The 20,726-nt window shown below is 39.3% G+C and overlaps 1 protein-coding gene across 1 annotated transcript in view; it reads left to right on the top strand.

Annotated features, from left to right (window-relative positions):
- Positions 1-245: 245 nt before the first annotated feature.
- Positions 246-20,726, top strand: part of TERT (telomerase reverse transcriptase) — a 30,857-nt gene continuing 10,376 nt past the window's right edge. Inside the window, exons 1-10 of the mRNA XM_041476637.1 lie at positions 246-699; positions 1,700-3,587; positions 6,489-6,684; positions 10,923-11,112; positions 12,422-12,604; positions 13,919-14,080; positions 14,474-14,569; positions 16,564-16,649; positions 18,483-18,596; positions 20,329-20,400. Of these exons, the coding sequence (XP_041332571.1) occupies positions 391-699; positions 1,700-3,587; positions 6,489-6,684; positions 10,923-11,112; positions 12,422-12,604; positions 13,919-14,080; positions 14,474-14,569; positions 16,564-16,649; positions 18,483-18,596; positions 20,329-20,400 (3,296 nt within the window). The 5' untranslated portion in view covers positions 246-390. The remainder of the gene's footprint in view (positions 700-1,699; positions 3,588-6,488; positions 6,685-10,922; positions 11,113-12,421; positions 12,605-13,918; positions 14,081-14,473; positions 14,570-16,563; positions 16,650-18,482; positions 18,597-20,328; positions 20,401-20,726) is intronic.

Raw genomic sequence — 20,726 nt, forward strand, 5'->3', positions numbered from 1 at the left:
TTCATGAGTTTGATGAAAAAGTACACGGTGAACCACTTCGGTACTTGTAGGGTTTAGTGTGTTCATCTCCACCACAATCTCTCCTACAGTTGCTCTTATTTCAGATAGATCATCAATGGAATGCGGATCCTGAGGGGGAAAAAGCGTTCCTCGCAGAGGAATCTCCGCGCTCTGTCCCTACTGGCGGAGCTGGACAGCGGCCTGCGGCCCGGCCCCGCCCGGCCCGGCCCGGCCCCGCCCGCCGCTGCTCCGCGGCCACGCGGGGGGCACCGCTCCGCGGCAGCCGCGCCGCAGCTTTAAAAGGATGCTTTGGCTGCTTCCTTTTTTCCCTGCCTCACCACCTAATGCTTTTCTTTATTCGTTAATTAATCGCTAAGCATCTGCTCCGCGATGCCCGGCGGGCCAGCGGCGGGGTCGGAGGGGCGCCGCGGCTGCGCCAGGTGGACCCGTGCCCCCTTTGGCCGCAACATGGCGGGCAGGGAGCCCTTCACGGCCGTGCTGTCCGCGCTGCGCCGCTGCTACGCCGAGGCCGTCCCGCTGGAGACCTTCGTCCGGCGGCTGGGGGACGGCTGCGGCGCCGGGGACGCCGAGGTGCTGCGGGCCGACGACGCCCCCGGCTACCGCAACTTCGTGGGGCAGTGCCTCGTGTGCGTCCCCCGCGGCGCCCGCGCTATCCCGCGGCCCTTCACCTTCCAGCAGGTAGGAAGGGGCCCGGGGACTCAGAGAGTCCTGCCGGGGCTTCCCGGGGACGGCGCTTCCCGCGCTCCGTGCGTGCGCGGGGGTGGCGCAGCGGCCCTTGGCCCCTGCTGGCTGCTGCCGGGCGGACCTGGCCGGCTCCCACAGCCGTGCGCCGCTCCATCCCGGCCCCAGAGCCAGCGGGGAGCGGTGGGAATCCGCCCCTGCCTCTTCTTGGGGGTGGGAGAGCAAGGCCCAGGTGGCGGCGTAGGGCGGGCGGACAGCGCTGCAGCTCTGCGTGCGTGGGGCTCCCTGACTCCCCGCCTGCCCATGCGGGTAGGGATGAGCAAGCCGAATGTGGCCGGGGAGCGACTGGGGATGGAGAGTGCCCCAGTCTTGAGAGATTAAAGAAGAGGCGGGTAGAACGGTCGGTGTTTAAGCGGAGGAAAAGCTTTTCAGAGAGGGAAGACCGCTTTTTTTCTAGCGCCATATGAGCCAAACTGCGTTGTGGTAGGAAGCAGATGTTGCAAACCCAGGACAACTTGTTAAATGGGTTTTGGAATTGTGTGCTGGGTCGTTTCGTTGAATTTTCCTTTACATGAAAGGAAATGGAGGCCTCAAGAAAATTAGCGTTAGTTCCCTGGAGGTCGGAGCCTGCGCGAGCACGTATGCGTGCCTGCAAACCTGGATCTGCGAACACGGATTCACTGGAGGCAGTGGAGTCTGAGCTGCTGGGGGACTCAACGGGAACAGTGTGGGGCGTTTCCTGGGCATAAAAAGCCAGGGTCAAAAGGGCAGATGTTAAAAGATTTCCTTCAAGTCGTTGGCTTACGTTGAACATCTTGCATTACGCTTGGAAAAATCTTAATTTTTGGGTATGATGCTTGTGAATAATTAATACTGTTTTGAAAACTGGTGTCTAGGGCTAGGTCTCTTTGCATGTGTTTTTATTTAAGGGGTATATTGTGGTTTATGGAGGAATAAGTGAAAAAAAGCTAATTTTCTTTTTTCTTTGTTTCTTCAGTTATCTAGTCAGAGTGAGGTCACCGCAAGAGTCGTTCAGAGGTTGTGTGAAAAAAAGAAGAAGAATATCCTCGCATATGGATACTCCTTACCGGATGAAAACAGTTCTCAATTCCCAGTCATGCCACTTTCAAAGATACACAGCTACCTACCCAATACTGCCACAGAAACTCTTTGTATCAGCGGCTTCTGGGAGACACTGTTGAGCCGGATAGGGGATGATGTGATGATGTATTTGTTGGAACACTGTGCACTCTTTATGCTGGTTCCCCCTAGTAATTGTTACCAAGTTTGTGGGCAACCAGTTTATGAACTTATTTCACATAGTGTAGACTCATCCCTGGTATTTGTTAGACAAAGGTTCTCTAAGTATAAACGTACTAGCTTGCTTAAATATATGCGGAAAAGGCTTATGTTTCATAGAAATTATCTTTTAAAGTCATACAGACAAAGATGTGAAATTAATGTCTCCAGAATGAGAAATGAAAGAAAGAACAAGAGACGAAGCTTAGTGCCCACTGACCAGTGTACTGCAAAAGCTGTTTCTAAAGCAAGCAAACAGATCAGAATGGTTACTGAAGATCAGAAAAAACAGAGTAGTTCCAGTTCATGTGTTTCAGCCACAGCTCCATCTCTAAAAAGGAAGATTAATGGAGAACAATCTGAAATTTCAGCCAAGAGGACAAAAATAGGGGAGAAAGTGAGAGAGGAAAAGACTTGTAGTCTTCTTCCTGATGTAAACCAAAGTAGTTCCAAGAGATCTGAAACTGGGTATGTAGCACCACGTCCTGAAAGTGTCATTAAAACCCCCCGTATTTCTGAAAGAAGTAAGAGTGCTGTGTCTGGTCCTTCTTTAGTTCACACATCTTGTGGCAGGAGGAAGTTTGTGGCAGGCTCTCTTCTGCAGAGATTTCAGAGTAACAAATCTGTAGAGTCCAACACTGAAATGCAAGCAGAATTCTATAGGAAAAGAGCAGAGATTCGTATGTATGAATCTCAGTTGGCTTCAGGACAAACCAAACCTGTGGAGGGTACTTCAAAATGCAGAGAGCAGGAAAATCCCCAACCTCATTTATCCAAGAAGTTACCAAATAGACTTCTGAGTTCTGAAGCATGCATTGGGAGGAAGTCTCTTCTGTATTCTTGCAGGAGTTTCCAAGAATGTTTTCCTAAATCATTTGTATTGAATCGCTTGCAGGGCTCTCAGGCAGGTGGAAGATGGCTTATAGAAGCTATATTCTTTAACCAAAATCAGGTGCAGCAAAGGTACAACCAAAGTCTGCCAAAACACAAGCGGAGAAAGAAGAGGTTGCCCAAACGCTTCCGGCAAATGAGGCATACATTCCAGAAACTGCTAGAGAACCATGGGAAATGTGCTTACTTAGCTCTCTTGCGAAAAAATTGCCCCGTTTGGATATCTGAAATCAGTATGAAAAAAATCAAGTTGTCTTGTCAGGCAGCCTTGCCTGGGGAAGCAGAGTTTCAGAAGCAAGCAGAACAGTTCGGGAAAGAGCCTGCTGAGTGTGTGACAAGCAGCAGATGTGAATCTGGTCACACTGATGTGCCAGACGACTTAGGTGCTGCCCTCGCAGAATCTGTGCATGAGGAGTTGCCTCTGAGTGAGGAGCAAAACCCGCAAGGGGCACGTGATTCAGCCCTCATGGAGCTCCTCAAGCAGCACAGCAGCCACTGGCAGGTGTACATGTTTGTGAGGGATTGCCTGGAGAAGGTTATTCCTGCTGAGCTTTGGGGTTCAAACCACAACAAGTGCCGGTTTCTGAAAAATGTCAAAGTGTTCATTTCCAGGGGGAGGTTTGCTAAGGTTTCATTGCGGGAGTTGATGTGGAGGATGAGAGTGAATGACTGCATGTGGCTTCGTCTAGGCAAAGGTACTTCTTATATTAAAGAACTAAGTGGTGGGGCTGTCAGATGATTGATGTTTAGGGTTAAGGTGGGAAGGGGAGGATATTGAATCTGGACTCGGAATTGCTGAGTTTGTTGGTAATAACCATAGCTGAGAGAGCTAACCTGTTAGTGTTTGGAACTGATGGTGGAAGGACACTTAAGCTTGTCTTCCTTCCAAAACTTGTTTGTATTCGTGCTGTTTGTGTTTAATAGAATGATGTTTTCATAAGCATTAATTCAGAACCTGGGCTAATCAAAACCCAAAACTCTTTCCTGTCCTCTCCTACTAATTCAAATTGCAGTAACTCAGAAAATCCATTGAAGTGCGACCTAAGCACGTAAGGAATGAACTGTTGCCTATTTGTTACTGTAGGAGTTCAGAAAGAGCTAAAAGCAAATCAAGACACTTGCAGTGGCACAGGTTCTCTGCTAAAAAACCCAGGGTTTTTACTCTCTCACATCAACCCTGTGAGAAAGATATGAGACCCATTCAGTACAGGGATTGCCTACTCTAGAATCACAGAATGGTTTGTATTTGAAGTGACTTTAAAGATCTAGTTCCAACCTCCCTGCCATGTGCAGGAACACCTTCCACTAGACCAGGATGTTTAGAACCCCATTCAGCCTGTCCTTGAATCTTCCAGGGCTGGGACATGCACAATCTCTCTGGGCAATCTGTTCCAGTGCCTTACCACCCTCAAAGTAAAGGATTTCTTCCTAACACGTAATCTAAATCTAATATTTTCAGTTTAAAAGGTTTCCCCGTTGTCCTGTCATGACATGTCCATGTGAAAAGGGCTGTCATCTATCACCTTTTCTAGAGCCCTTCTCCAGGATCAAGAGAGCCTTACTGATCACTGCTTCAGCCTGGCTAATTGGTGATGCAGAAGTCCCCAGGCTAAGTGGTCCCTGGCTAAAAAGCTCTCATGAGGGCAACAGCTGATTGCTCCAGATTGTCTATGAATCCATTTCTCTTTAATCCTCTTGAAATGACAGGTGAATCTTCCTTTCCTTGAGTTTGTTCTTCAGACTCTATCCCAGGATTTAAATCTAGGCTGAAGCCATTGTTCTGGGATGATTGCTGTAGGATCTTGTGCATATATTAATTTTTCTGTGCTTCTGTTCTTCATCTATGCAATGCAATATGGATTGCACTCCCTTAACTGTTATGCTTAGAGTATTTATTCTTGCCTGGTATTGTATTTGGATCCTACAGTAATGTGAGCTGAAAATGGTATTCTTTTGTTAAAAGGTGCAATAATTTTGAAGCTGTTACAGGTTCTTCCAAGTGTAGGAGGAAGATCAAAAGTCTGATGTTTGAGAACTGAGTCAAAAGTAAGGGAGGTTACACTTTAATAAGAAACTCTTAATTCTAGGAAACAGTATTTCTTTATTCAGATACTGTGGTTCAAAACCACACTTTCCAAAATGTTGAGGAGTTAAGTATTTAAAAAGGCTTTATTGTAAAATATGTGTGTGATTCATAGTAATTTGGAACATCTGATCTTTGGAAAATGTAATGCCCTCTTCTCTGGCCATATTCCAGGCAAAACAATATGTAGGCTTATTTTAATTTTCATGGAAGTACTCTCGTGTGCCTGATGTTTAAACATGCTTTGAATTGCTTTGCTGCACTGTAGGTGTTTTTTGGTTTTTTTTCCTCCAAAGTAGTAGTGATTTCTTGACAATTTCCTGAATTGTAGTCATTGTTTACATCTGTTGTCAATAACTTAGAAATTTCCAGGGCAGCTACCTGTCAGCATCCTGATTCAACTTGCATATTACAACTGCATATTGCAACTCTTCAGTTAGAGATTTTTCCAGCAGTGAATTTTTCCCTGATGTTAACTAGCTTCTGTTGAAGTAGTACTAGTCTTTTTTTAAGTGCTGTAAATACATGAAAATGTTTCTGCCCTGTAGCATGCAAAAATGAAACCAAGTAGAAAACTGAAAATTTATTTCCATTTTATAAATTTTACTGTCAGGTCTGTTGCATCAAAATTAAGCTTTTTAAACACACTTGTGCCATAACTGTGATTTCTGCGTAGTTTCTTTAAGAATCCTGTTGCATTTGGGCTAAATTCTACTCTTTAAATGTAATTGGAAACGTTATTATTGAAAGTTGGCCAAAACATCAGTACTGTAGCCCAGGGCTTATTCTCTGTTTGTCTATATTTAGATGTAATTACAAATCCATGTGACCTTAAATTCGGCAGTAGTTAGGAATGCTGTAGGTTCATAATTGTCCCATCTAAATGTTGGAAGTACTGATAGACTTTGGGTGATTTATATTTTTTCTTTGTTTTTCTTTGACAGCAACAATAAGTTTTAGGATGTCTGAAATAAAGCCTAACCCTATAATTAGTTAATTTTCATGTAATTGGGAAATCTGAATATCATTCTTAACCTCAAATCATCCCAGTTTACTTTTGTTAATTTTCATAGTATACCTATGTTATTTTCAGTCTTTTCCTTCCTTTTTTTTTTTTTTTTTTAAGTTTTATATTGTAGTAGACTTGTTTCTTTTTATTTTACCTCTCCTTTCACAATAATCTTGACTTTGTGCATTAATGATCTTGCACAATTGATGTTGGGATAAGAAAATAAGTCTTTGGGCTACTGTGGCATGTATTTGTGTCCTCTATGTGTCAGTTTGTCACTGCAGATTAGTTCCTGTGTTTATGCTTTAAGCTTGGGTCAGTTGCATTATTTAATGCCTTGAAAAGCTGTAGTGTCACCTGTGTAATGGTTTGTACTTACCTTTTTTCTTTCTCATGACCTCAAGCTAGGGCAAGAACGTTACCCAAGTTGTTTGTGTGTTCTGTTTCTTTACTCATGCTAAGAGTTGATAGTTACTATAACTACCTTTGAATTATTTATTGAAGGTGATCACTTTGTTCCTGCCGATGAACATTGTTTCCGTGAAGAACTTTTGGCCAAATTCCTATACTGGCTGATGGGTACCTATGTTGTTGAATTGCTCAGATCATTTTTCTATATCACCGAGACCATGTTCCAGAAAAACATGCTCTTCTACTACCGAAAGTTTATCTGGGGCAAGTTACAGAACATTGGAATTAGGTAACACTAGAAAACTAACTAACCTTTAATGGACATGTAGAAATCATGTGTTTTGTTGTGTAAAGATATATTTCTGCTTTAATTTATTGCCCATTTATCTTCATTTTATTTGCTTCATTTTCCAGAGGAAAATTCAGCCTATGATTGTAGTATGCACAGTTAGTAATTTCAGAAATATTTTGTTTGAGAAAACTAATTCAAATTGATACTTCTTTATTAGAAATCTTTGCAATAATAAAATCCAGTATGAAGAGGATTTTGTTATAAGTCCAGTTTTTATACCTTTTAACAATGAGTAAAGCATAGTGATAGAATCCCAAAGTAACCTTTTAAAATCAAAGTTCATTTTAAAAATACTCAATTTCCTTCAACTACTTTAATTTAGAAAAAGAAAAAACAAGGCTCTGCTGAAATGCTGTAGTACTCTATTCATAAAAATCACACAGTAGCATAGTGGATTTAGAGTTTTTTTTTTCCAAAGGTTAAGGGTTGCTTTACAAGCCACAGCTCCTTTTTTAGTATGGCTGAGATTCCATGCTGGTTTTTTTTTTTTTTGGTCTTAAAAATGCATGCATGTATTCAAGTTAGAGCATTATTTAAGACAAAACTTTAAACAATTAACTGAGAAAATAGGAAAGGCAATTTTAATGAACAGTGTTGTGCACCCATCTCCTTAGTTCACATCTTTCAGGTTTTCATTATAAATTGCTGGTATCTGAGAGAGCTTTGGAACTGTGAAAAATTATCATACTTAATGTCTTGTGTTTTAGTGGCTGTTTTGAACAGCCACTTGAACCTTTTGCTTTTGCTCTGATCTTTTGGTCCACAATGTTATATGTGTGATTTTTTCCCTCCTGCCCCATCACTCTCTGATTTCAACATTGATATCTCCAGTGCCACTCTTTGCATTTGTGTTTGCACTTAATGGGGTCTTGATCTTGTTTGCAGTTGTAGCACAGAAAATGCACTTTGAATAGTAATAGAATGTAATTTTCAGTCCCACACATTCTGTTTGTCTTGTCTTCAAACTAACAGCTGTAGTGTTGCAATTAAAACTGTTTTATGCAGTTTCAATGTACTTAAAGACTATTTCTTGGCACAAAATATGATCGAGCACTGACTTTCATATAGTAGAGATACAATAAAAAATAATGGAAGCAGTAAATAATAGATTTTTTTCTGAGGTTTGTGGTTAAAAGCAAACAACTTGGGATTTAGCTCTTTTGTTTATGTTCCCAGTTTCCCAGAAAAACTCAATGTGTAAGGTGCTTTGAACTAAAAAGATCTTAATCTAGGGTCTTGTTTCTTCTGATTTCCTCCCTACATATTTCCTTACCATGCAGGAAGCCCCTTCTCACCTTTTACTTGGAAGGTCTCTAAACTTGTTGGAAGCTGGAGAAACATCCTAAGGAAATGCTGCTGCGTGCTTGCCAAAGGCGTGTTCTAAGAACAGGATGTTTGCTTTTGGCTACAGGAATCATAGCTTCTAAGGACTTTGAGTCTCATTCCAACAGCTGCAGTTAAGCTTCACTGACAGGGCTTTCAGCACTGCTGATTCACGTGTGATGTGTTACATGAGGTCTGCCACGAGCCCAGCTTCTTGCATTCATAGAAGTGGCCAGCTGCCAACTTCACATAGGAGGAAAGAAATTGGAATATAGGTCTTTAGACATACTGGGATACAAGGTATTTAGGACAGCCTTGGCCATTTTGAGGCTGTTCAGACGCTGTCTGCTCTTAACCAGCCAGGCACTGCTGGTGAAGTAGTGCCAAAGGCTGTTGAGCTGCTTCCATTTTCTCTGGAGGAGGAGTGTCTGGTGATCTCAGTTGTTGCCCTAATGGATCTTCTGTGTTTGTTCTGGTTCTCCTCAGCTGGAGCTGCCCAAGGCAGTTGCTCTGAGCTGGTTCGTAGGACGGCATTGGTAGCCACTGATTCCTCTTGAGTTCTTCTGCATCCTCCTTTGGAGGAAGAGAATGGATGGAACAGGCTGGACTGAGTGGACCTGGACCGTACTTGTGAGCTTACCTTTGCATTGACTGCATTGCCACTAGGGAGTAAATCCTCATCTTGAAGGACTGTCCTTTTGAGTAGATCATCCTGGACAGAATCCCACTCAAGGATATGGATCAAGGTTCTGAGAGGGGCTCTGGATCTGTATATTAGCTTTGCTGTATTGGTGGAGATCAGTGTGTGCTGTCATTGTGAACAGACAACTTTGTATTAATTTTTGAAGCTATACCAAACTTCAGTCCCCAAATTAAAAGCAGAATTTGCTAAGAAAAATTCAGCATTTTTGTGATACAGTTGCTTCAAGTTAAATAGCCTGAAGAGTGTCAAGTTGTGAGTTAAAAATAATGAGCACAGTGGTGAGAACACCTGTCTTCCTGAAGCTCATGCCATCTCTGCCCTTGCCACACACAGTGGCTGCTGAGGATTAAAAACACTGCAGAAATTCTGAATCTTCCCCATCAGATTGAGGTGAGATATCAAAAGACAGCAGGACCATCTAGTCAAGTTCCTTCAAGTTTCAGTGCTTAACAGCGTTGTGAGTGCCAGTGACAGCAGCGTGCTTCAGTGTCTGCTAGATTAGCACACATTCAAAGTCATCAGCACTGCTGTAAATGCCATGAAATAAGCAATGAATGTTGAATGTTGCTGCAGGCAAAATGGCATCTCCAGCTGGCCAGAGGGAGTAGTGAAGGTCTGGCAATAATTGGTTTTTGTCTTCACTTTCAAAGGAAGCCATATTTTTTAGTATAGTGATAGTGGTTCATTGCACTTTTTTTTCCTTCTGGTCTTGAACGTGAGCTGTAAAGGGAGGGAAATTTGATCATTAAGTTTTTTCTGTTGAACTGGAATGACTTGTTTTATCCTGGTTATCTATCTAATAGTATAGTAGATGTGTTCAGCAAAGAATATAATTCTATAAAGAGTAGTGATCCCTCACTGTGGAAAAGCAATCATTTCTGCTTTCCTTTCGGCAGCATCTGTACCAGGAATTTAATTTGAAAAAATTTGAATATTGATCCTCAAAACTCTTTTCAGTAGCTCAACTCACTGGCCCTGCATGCCACTATACCTTCTAGGTGTCATGCACTGTGTCTCTCAGACACCAAGAGTCCCAAGCAGATGGATCATGAGCTTGTAGTTGACTTGTATAGGCATACAAAAGAAGTATTTGTGTGCCTCTCTTACCTGCATTCTTGGCTTCTCAGGTGTCTCCTAGAGCATCTTTACCAAGTTTCCACCATTTACCCACTGCCTTTTGTAATAGTGTGGCCTCCTTTTGCTATACCAGCCTGTTGGATTGTGTGGGATGTAAAAAGTCTTCATGCAAATTTAGACTGATGTCCAGTCTTTTGTGAGAACTTGAATTGCCTCCCTTCCTTCCCAGGGTAATATCATAGCCATTAGCCTGTAGGACACATTTTGTCCATCTGAACAATACAAGCAGTGCAGGAGATTTATCCAGGTCTTTTATGTTGCAGGTAAGGTACTTTAACTCTGCATTTTAAGTAAAAACAAGGGCTTTTGCTCCACCACCATATTCCTGATTCATTGTATGGAAAAGTATTGATTTTGATTTTTTCATGGAACTGTAAATCCTGAGGGGGGGATCTGAGAAAACATATTTCCCATTAAGGTGAGCTTGGGAAGCCCAGAACCTGTGACTTAGGCACCTTTGGTTCTTTATTATTTTCTGCTGTTTGCTTCAACTGATGCCAGCTCATCAGAGTCCTGGATACCTAAGGCCCTTATGTTTTCAGTGTATCCCAGCACCTAATAAGTGGTAGATCCTCTAACTCTTAGGACTAGAACAGCCATTACAGTTTGTATGTTCTTCCCAGGAGCTGTCTTAGAGTAGTTTTCGGAAGGTTCTTTTCAACTTTGTTAATGCCTTTCAAACTTCTGAAACCTTGAGCAATATCTCACTTCCCGTTTCTTGCATAAAACATATTTCATAATGTTCATATGTATTCCACAAATCTGTGCTTAAATTTTAATGTGTGTTAATAAGGGTTTTTATTTGCATCAAGCAGTAATATATGGTCTCTTTGTATTACATTGTCATACCGTGATAATTGTTCTGAAATTCAGAATTTCATGTCACTTTCTGTAGAGGTTAGTATTTGTATTATCTTAGAAAAATCCTTGGCTTTAGTTATCATAACGACATTAAATGTTTTAGTTTTCTGCCTTTCCTGTTGCTTACACTAAGTGTATATTTGTATTTTAGAAACCACTTTGTCAAAGTACAGCTACGGCCTCTGTCTTCAGAGGAGATTGAAACTATCCGTCAAAAAAAATTTGTTCCTGTGGCATCAAAGCTCCGGTTTATTCCAAAACCAAATGGGTTGAGACCCATAGTAAAAGTGAGCGGTGTTGTCGAACCACAAGCTCTCAGCAAGGAAAGCAGAGAAAAGAAGGTTTTTATTAATTTCATTGTTTTATATGCATTTGATTTCGGTAACTAATAAATGGAGTAAGGATTTTTGTTACCTAAAACTAGTTTTAACATGGTGGACTGTAACATTCTGATCAAAATGGCTGAATGGATCTGTTGCAGCTTAGCTTCTCCCTTTCCAGTGCTTAATTACCACAAGCCTCTGGTTCCAGCATCACAAACTTCTGTTTGCAAACCTACCTTAAGGAATTGAGCCCAATAGAATAACATGGCTTGTAAGGTAATCCCGTTTTTTTGATATGGGTGAGTCTGGCCTGTTAGGATTTGCCTTAATACTGATGTTGCATGTTGATCTGTGAAGTTGCCTATGGAGCCAGTGAACAGTGGTGAGCTGGGTGCATTACAGAAGAGGATCTAAGGAAGGGCCAGGAAGCTGGAACAAGCATGGCAGAGAGATAGGAAGGAAGCTGAGAGTAATTGCAGTGTGGGAACAGACAGAACACTCAGGGCACAGAATAATCTATTTAACAGGGCAGTTAGCCAGAAGGAATAGTGACAGCCCAGTTTCACTATCTTGCCCAGATGAATTAATTGCTTTTCCTTAAGGCTGAGTCTCATTCCCAAGATTGAATGTTCCCCAGTTGGGTGAGGTGTCAACAGCTTCTTAGCACTAACTGTTCAGACCATGTGATCCCAGACCAGGTGAAAAGAGCATTAGCTAAAAGCTGTTATGAACTGTGGAGTGTTATTTCACACAACATTCCACATTATGGTGTTTACAGAGCTAATCTACCTGCATGACTTCAGTGCTGCTCTGATGTGCTTGACTATCCCCACAGCTGAGTTAAGTCTTTGCTCAATTACTTGAATAAAGTACCCTTGAGAGGCCCAGCTGATGGTGCAGCTGGAGTTAGCATAAAATCTCAGAGCACACCTTCTCTTTGCTGTTCTTGTTGGTGTCGTTATCTCCAGCAGAGAGAATGAATAATATTTAAGAAGTTTTTTTTTCAGATCAGTAGTGGATTTGTTTGCTGGCATTCATCTATTTATCACTGTAACTATTACACCTTGATTTCCAAGAGTCAAGTATAGGAACAAAACATTTTCCATAGGATTTAACTGTACCAAAAGAAAAATCTCTGAGACTGTTTTATCACTTTGAAGTAGTTACTGCAGTGATATTCAGGCTTTCTGAAAGCTTCAGTTGAACCAAATAATATAGTAAATACATAAATTTAATCTCAAACTTCATTTAAATTTATAATCTTCATATTGCAAAGAATTTAATGTGTTTCAGCATAATTTAAGGTGATTCTCTTTGGTCTCTTTAGATGAATCATTACAACACTCAACTAAAAAATCTGTTTAGTGTGTTAAATTATGAACGGACTATAAACACCAGTTTTTTAGGCTCTTCAGTGTTTGGGAAAGATGATATCTACAAGATATGGAAGCAGTTTGTTACAAAGATTCTTGAATCTGGTGGTGAAATTCCTCATTTCTACTGTGTAAAGGTATGTATTTTACATATTACATATTCAAACTAGCTTTTCAAAACAAGCTTGTGCAGATACTTTTATAGCTGTATTAGCTGTAATCTGACTGCATAATTTTTTTTCTCTAAAATTTTGTGCATTCTTTCCAGACTCTGGTTAGTTTTTCAATGGGGGTGGTTGATTGTTTTTTGTGGGTGGGTGTACCTGCAGTAGAACTTCCTCTGCTTGGGTGTTTTTCTGTCCATCTTTCTGTTGTGCAGGAACTCCTGCTTCTATGCATGCACTGAATTTTTTGCAGTCACATTTAGCTGGTTATAAAAGTGGGAGAAAGATAGAAGTTCAGATAGCCTTTTGAGCCATATGAAAACAGAAAAAAATGTTCCACGTGCTTTAGAATAAATTCAGTGTCTCTTAAAAAAATTTATCAGTTCAATCTCAGTATCATTAGTTTCTGTTGAAAATGAACACATGACTTCTGGTTGGTGTCTTTCCAAGAAGTTTCTTCTCCCACTTGGAAAAAATCAGTGCTTGTGGTAGCCCATTATTTGAAGGAATTTGTTCTTCATCTTCGCACTTTTGTCAGTTCTGTCTATCAGGCAACATTATGTGTTTGATTTCAATTCATAGCTTTGAATTGGGGAAATGTGTGCAGAAATATGTAAATTATACAGATTTGTATGTGTTGTAGGGGAGCTGCGTTCTCATCTCTCATGTGTTGCTTGTTGTCCTGCCCTGAAATAACTTCCATGATTTTGTCTTATCTTTCTAGACAAAGGGTCGAGTCATTGACATATAATTTATCTTATAATAATCCTAGGATTGTTGCTTTTACAGAAAGTTTTCTGGTTTTACTAGGACAAGTAAAAGCATAAGTAGGTTTCCAGTATAAAAGGAAAGGAAGGGAAAGATAAAATATGTAGGTTTGCAGCTTTCCAAAAGTCTAAGGTGTCATATCCATGGCCGTATGATGAGGCAAGTTTCTTAATATTTAAACATAAAAATACTAGTTATTAACTTAAATGATTGGAAGTTTAGTGTTAGACTTAAGGTTGCACGTGGTATAATCTTCTGTTAATAATAAGAATTGTGTTAAAACTGATGATTTGGATATTCCTTTCTAAGGGAACACTCAATGCGTGGGGAAAGCTGTTTCAAATAAGCAGTGAGTTTTTGGTTTGTCAGAAATTTGGCCTGAATGGTGCAATAATTTTACTGTCATGTGATCTATCCTTCAGCCTTACTTACATACTACAGCCATACTTCCTCTGTACTATCAGAATGTTTACAGCAATATTGCTGAATATGTAGTGGAAGATCTTCCTTCTGTTTCAGGCTGATGTGTCCAGGGCTTATGATAGCATTCCTCACAATAAACTTGTGGAAGTGATTTCGCGGATCCTGAAGCCTGAGAAGAGAACCGTGTACTGCATACGGCGCTACGCTGTGATTATGATTACCCCAAGTGGAAGAGCCAAGAGGCTCTATAGGAGACATGTATGACTGCCTGATTTCTTCTCTTTGCTGTTGTAAGCGTGTTTTGGGCCAAGGAAAGTTTTTCCTTTATAGCTTTCTTTAGCCACCCTTTGAAGCGGTTAAGTACTTAATAAACATATTTTTAATGCTGTTAGATATTTTCCAGGGGTAGAAAAGCTTGGTTTTAGTCCATACCTTTTAAAATTTTTGTTCACTCTTAGTAAAAATAAAAATAAATGTGTTGTGGAAATAGGGATTTGTAGGTGAGACATTTCATTTTAACGGTAAAAGAATTGTTATATTAAAATAATGCAATAAGGCTGATTCTTTGACCTCCACTGAACAGAAAAGTCAGTTACTGAATTTTTTATTGCTTTTGTCATTTGTTTCTTTACAATTTAAACAATTGCACAGGTTTCTACTTTCAAGGACTTTATGCCAGACATGAAGCAGTTTGTGTCCCAGCTTCAGGAGAATGCCTCATTGCGAAATGCAATAGTAGTTGAACAGGTAAGTGTTGTGAGGCTTCTTTTCAACTGAAAAAGAAAGCTGCAGAAGAATTAGAGGAAGATTGAGCTTTTTACTTGTATGTACATATTATGTGGTGCCATTACTTCTCATCTAGTTAATCAGTACTTTTTTTTCTTCAGTAGAAAGACTTTTGTCATCTCCTCTTTGGTGTTTGTAACAGGCTCTGAGTGTTCAGTGGGAGGAGTGCACCAGGAAAGAAATCTGACTAAAAGTCCTTCTAGACTTTTTCCAGTTTTTCTCATTATTTTATCAAACTTTTATTTTTACCAGTGTTTTCTTTTTCCTTTCCTAATTTCATTGTTTCTTGCAACAGTCCTCAAGTGAGAAATTAACGGTCTAGTACAACTGGACATCAACACTTCTTATCTCCAAAACATACAGAAGTAAGAATGAGTAAAATGTATTACAAGCCAAGTAGCTAAGGATGTGGCATCTTGACTTGCAAACTGCACAGTTTTTTTTTGTTGTTTGCTTTAAGACCTTATTTTGTTCCTAATTAACAGTTTAAAAAGCTGATTTTAAGGATTACTTGTCAAGGTTGATGGGAATGAACTCTTCTTTAGGGGGAAGTTAAGTACAAAGCAAACAAGATCAGCTCTTTAAGTTTTTGTTTAAAGAGATTTCTTGATTTCAATGAATTAAAATATAGTTTAAAATTACAAGTATTTTCACTTTACTCCAACTGTTGCTTTGTTGCAAGAAGCAAGCATCCTTCTGTTTTCATTCTTGTGATACAAGTGCTTGTTCTCAAGACTTCCTTCAATGCACGCAGCATGACAAAGGCACAGAAGTAGGTGATGGGCTCAGACAGTTTCTTCGTACATTTCCTTGCTTGGAATCATGGTGTTCCATAATAACAACCTACAAGATTTCCTGAGCATCCAGTGAGCAGACAGATATGTTGTTTCAAGCTAGTAATTCCTCTTCAAATTTTTCTTCTTTAAACCTGGCAGTGGAAAATGTCAAAGATTGGCAAAAGGTGATTTCTAACGTATGAGTGAAATGATCTTGTGTATCTGTGGACATAGGAGTAGAATATATGGTGTGGCTGGTGTACAATTCCAAGATCCTACAAAAATAAGCAAGTTTAATGAGTACCTGGATGAAAATGGAAACTATCTGGATCTCTGATGTATAAGTACATTTTGGTATCTTTTTCAAACTGATTCAGAGAACTATACTAGATACTGCATGAGCAGCAGTGTTCCATTTAAAAATATTTTGCATTTGAAAAAATTTGTGTGTCATTATCTTAAAAAAACAAAGTATTTTGAAAAAAGTGTCATGCCAGGGTAGGTGTCTGTACCACTGGTACATCACCTTCTTTTTTCAATGCAAGTAATTGTGATCTTGCATGGCTCTATCAAAAGCTGGGTGCATTTGTCTGCTGTCTAATCTATGCAAGTAGTAAGTAATTTTATTTTAATTTGATTTAAGTCATTGTTAAGGGTGTTTGAATTGTTGTAAATGGATTTTTTGTCTTATAATTTTAAACAAAATATTCCATAAATATTGGATGGACAGCCATGCATGGAAGTGTGTGTAATACCTGAAGAGTGTGTGTTGCAGCAGAATGGGCAAGTGAGTGTGTCAAGACTTTGGGAATCATAAAGATCATGACGTACAAAAATTTTCCTACAGGATAGAAAGTGGCCAAAAGAGCAGGGTCTTATACCTTGTAATAATCCAATATATTATGCCAGCACTTAAAAAAGTGGGTTTAGATGTTGTATTTGATTTCTCCTAACACAAAACAAACAAACAAAAAAAATCCAACATCCAACAAAAATCAACTTGTTGGATATGAGCAACTTTTTAGTATGTATGATCTAGATCTTGGGTTTAGGGTTTGTTTTTTCACTTACATAGGGGTTTGAGCTGCTGCAGTCTACTTTTTTTAAAATTTCTGTGTATCTTCAAAGTTATAGTGTATTTTTCATTTCAAATCCTGTTTTGTTTTGTCACATTTCTAGAGCTTAACTTTCTATGAGACAAGTTCCAGCCTGTTTAATTTTTTCCTTCAAATGATACATAACAGCATTCTGGAGATTAGGAACAGGTAAAAAAGAAATTAGTTATTCTTTTATAGTATGCTTTCTTTGTTTGTTTGTTTCCTGTTAAGAGGATACCTTTAATTGGCTCTGTGGAATTTTGAATAGCTGTCTTTTAAAGATTTTTTTATTTCATATTAGTGAGAAATTTGTGTATCAGTTTAAGCTCCAAAAAAGCATGAAGAGTTTGGAGTCAACTTTATATTTAATATAATTTCTCTTCCCTACCTGGCTGATGTTAACTATTTACAATGCATTATTCCATAGAATATGGAATAACCTTCATAATGTCTATTATTCCATAGCATATGGAATGACCTTCATTTGAAACTGCAAGTGTAATTCAAAAGGAATATACTTTAAAATGGTGGGATCCCCAGTGGTGAGCAAAAGTGAGAGTAACATCCAAGCAATCACGCAAAAGCCTTGTTAGTAATTTCCCTGAAGTGCAATGGTTTTGCCCTTTGGCAAGTTGCAATAAAAATAAAAGGCAGTAGCAATAGGAATTTAAATTATTATTTGGCAGCTCCAAAATTAAGAATCAGATGTTACAGAAAGTAGTAATGCTGACTTCTTGTGTTGGTAGAGATACTGACTTGGTACTTGTATTTTGCCTCTAGGTGACAAATGTGTACCATGTCTAAAAAAGAAGGTACTTACATGATCATTATTTGTAAAGTCAGAGTAATTTATGTTAGAGTGAATAGCTTCTTGCTCTGGAAAAAACATCTTTGTTTTAGAATACTTATTTTAGAATCTCACAGGATTGAGGGAGACTGAGAAATGCTCTCAAGGACTCACATAGAAGCATGTTTATATTTTTTTTGTAGCATTGATGCTTACGCTCCCTTTGGCAGGATCATAAGAATGCTCTCGTGGCACACTTTAGTAATGACTAACCAACATGAGTATGTTTCATGGAATTGTAATGGTTTCAGAGAAAGCACACCCTGACAAAACCAGCTTCGTACTTTCAAATTCAGTCACAACTTGACTGAAAAAATACTGTTTGTCCTGAAATGAACTTAGCCCTTTTAAGCAGCTTGTTTTTGTTTGTCCAAAAAAACCCCCATGTGTTCAGTAAATAGACTCTTTTTCTCATAAAAAATCATGGTCAGTCAACATTGACTTGATGTTTTGAGAAAAGTGCTGACTATTGAGCTGGGGACTTCTAAGCAATCTTTTAATACCATTTGTTGCATTTAACAAAAGTCTGTAAGAAAACAAAATTACTGCCAGGAGTGTTTTCAGATGACTGAAAATACAGGTAGGATCAGTGCTCAAAAGTAGTATGTAGTCTGAATTTATTCTCTTCAGCTTCACCAAGTCATTCATGTAATAGTGGTGAAATGGACATTATAGTACCTCACTGCTTCAAAGAAGTGTTGTGAAAGTAATTCCCTTGGGTTTTGTGAGCCATACCCATTTGGTTGATGCCAGCATAGAAAATTCTTCCAGTGCACTTTGTTTTGTATATAAGAGCACTTGAAGCTGTCACAGTAAGATGTAACATAAAGAATTAAAAAGCTTCAATGAAGGATGTGTTTGCAGCAGAAGGAGGCATTGTGGTTTGAGATCAGTTATGCAATTTCTTTATTTAATGGCAGTTGTCTCCTGGAGTTTGTTAATATGAAAGGAATATGTGAATTAGTGGGGTTTTTTTCACTCTTAAAATTAAAACTTCTAGATCTCTATGTAGATTCTTAGAAGAAAGAACAAAAAAAAAAATTAAGGCTAACTGGCAAACATATAGCATATTTGTTATACTTGCAAAATATTTAACAGCTATTGCGATCTTGTTACATGTTTTGATTTTTTTGTTTTCTTTTATTCTTTGGTAGGTACTACTTACAGTGCTGTGGAATACCACAGGGCTCCATTTTGTCAACCTTACTTTGCAGCTTATTCTATGGAGATATGGAGAACAAATGGCTCTCTGGAATAAACCAGGATGGGTAGGGATGCTTTATTCTGTGCTCTGTTACAGTAATTCATAATATGTAGTATGTGTGTTAGAATTTTTCTCTGGCATTTAGTTTTGAATTTCAAGGATTTCCAACTTCATTAGTAGTGTGGTGCACACAAACATCTCTGCAGCTTCAGTGAAATTGTGGTTTTTTTTGGGAGAATTTCCCCATTGAAAGATTGAGAAGCAAATTCAGAGAAGCTTTCCTGTATCTTTCTTTGGTAGCAGATTTATTCTTAGAAAGGGTGCTGTATTTAGGGATGCTGTAAGGAGTCTTACAAGCTGCTCTTGTACTTCTGAGAAGTTTATATTTCACTCATTCCCACATCATCCGTGGTCTTTTCACCTCAGACAAGATGAGATGTTTGTTACATACTTTCTGATACTGATACTCCAGATTTCTGCCTAAGGGCTTTCCAATCCACTGTCGGTAAATCTTAACATTTTATCAAGGTCAGAGCTTTATAGCAGATTTTTATGGGGTATGTTGGTTCTTGTTTGAAGCCCTGTGTGATTTTTGGTAAATTTTCTTAGTCTTTGTGCCCTGCTCATGCTTGCTCCTTAGGAGCTTGACAGAAAGCTAGCCTGACAAAAACTTTACCTCTTTATTAGCTGTAAAAATTTTGAGGTTCCTTTTACCTTTGTATGAACAGATCCCCAACTGAATCCTGGATTAGGGTGTTTAGTCATGAGCTGGACCCTGAAACTTGTGTTCAGACATATCCCTTCATTGCTGTGAATTCTTCCCCAAGAAAATAAAGAACTGTGGGAGTACTCCAGATAAGTACATCTGTCTGGTGTCTCTTCTTGGGAGGCTTGCTGGGTGTCAGAATTTTAAACATTTCCCTAGAAAAGTAGCACTTCTTACAGGCTTGAGGATGCTCTGATGTGAGTCTAAAAAGCTGTCTGTTGATTTCAAAGGGTGTTTAGAAAGCAGAAATTATGAAACTGCTTCAGAAGAATGCACTCTTTAATGTAGCAGCTGTTGTTATGTAGAGCAGATTTTAGAATGTTGTTTAAGTGTCTGTTGAATGATCTTGATAATTTAATTTGTCCTTGAAGTCAGAAGAATAAGGTGGTTATTGGCTTGAGTGAGCCAAGGTGCAGCTGATCTGGCATAGTGATGGCAGTACTCTTGCTTTTAAGATGAGAATATACATCATCATCTCCAGGGCTACTTCTCTGAGATCTGCTAGGCAGGATTTACCAGAAAAATGTGGGCATGCTTGGGGTCTGTTGGAAAATTTTAGCCTTGGCAGTGGTAGATGGTATTCTGCTTTACATTCAAGCTATAGCTTCATGAACAAGTTATTACCTGGTAAACAAAGAGAGAGTTGAAGCCCATCAAGAATCTACTTGTGTACCTGGTCTGGCACCTCGTTCCCTTGTCTTATAGAGAAAAATATTGCAAATTCTCCCTTGGAAAATTGTAAAGCCCTGTATCCAGGGATGCCATTGTGGAAGTTACTATGTTGTAAATTCCTTCATGTTTCATCTAGCCAGTCTCATTGCTTTTTTATTTTATTTAATTTTTTCATTTATGTTTAGGAAAGAAGCAGAACAGAGAATTTCTTCATGAGTATCAATTTGGAGTTCATATCGGCCTCTATCATGTGAATTAAAATAGGCAGGCAGGCAATTTGTTGCTCTGAAGTGTATGAAAAAACTTTGAAAAGATTGTGTATTAAAAAAATCTAAGATTGGTTTCTTCTTGATTACAGAGTCCTAATACGTCTCATTGATGACTTTTTGCTGCTTACACCACATTTAATGAAGGCAAGAACTTTTCTAAGGTATGCTGTTAGAGACATAGTCTGCAAAGTAGTAAGCGTTATTATATTTTATGTAATTTTTTTTCATCTTTATGCACATAGGTGTATTTGTTTTATGAGTTAACGATCGAGGGCTGTTTTGGAGTCCTTGGTAGTAGCCTGTTCTTGGGAAGAATCCTAAAACTGCATTCTTGATAGCCAGTTAACAATCTGTTGCAGTTCACATGGTGGGCAATTCCTGCTTAAGTTTGAATTAGGGACCTACCTACTCTCCTTGGTGGAGCTTGAAGCAAAAATTAGTATTGCAGCCTAACCAAAGCAGCTGACAGTTGTCTTTGAAAACCATT

The sequence above is a fragment of the Pyrgilauda ruficollis genome, unplaced genomic scaffold (genome assembly GCF_017590135.1).
Source record: "Pyrgilauda ruficollis isolate IOZ18807 unplaced genomic scaffold, ASM1759013v1 scaffold39, whole genome shotgun sequence".
In the NCBI taxonomy this organism is placed as follows: Eukaryota; Metazoa; Chordata; class Aves; order Passeriformes; family Passeridae; genus Pyrgilauda; species Pyrgilauda ruficollis.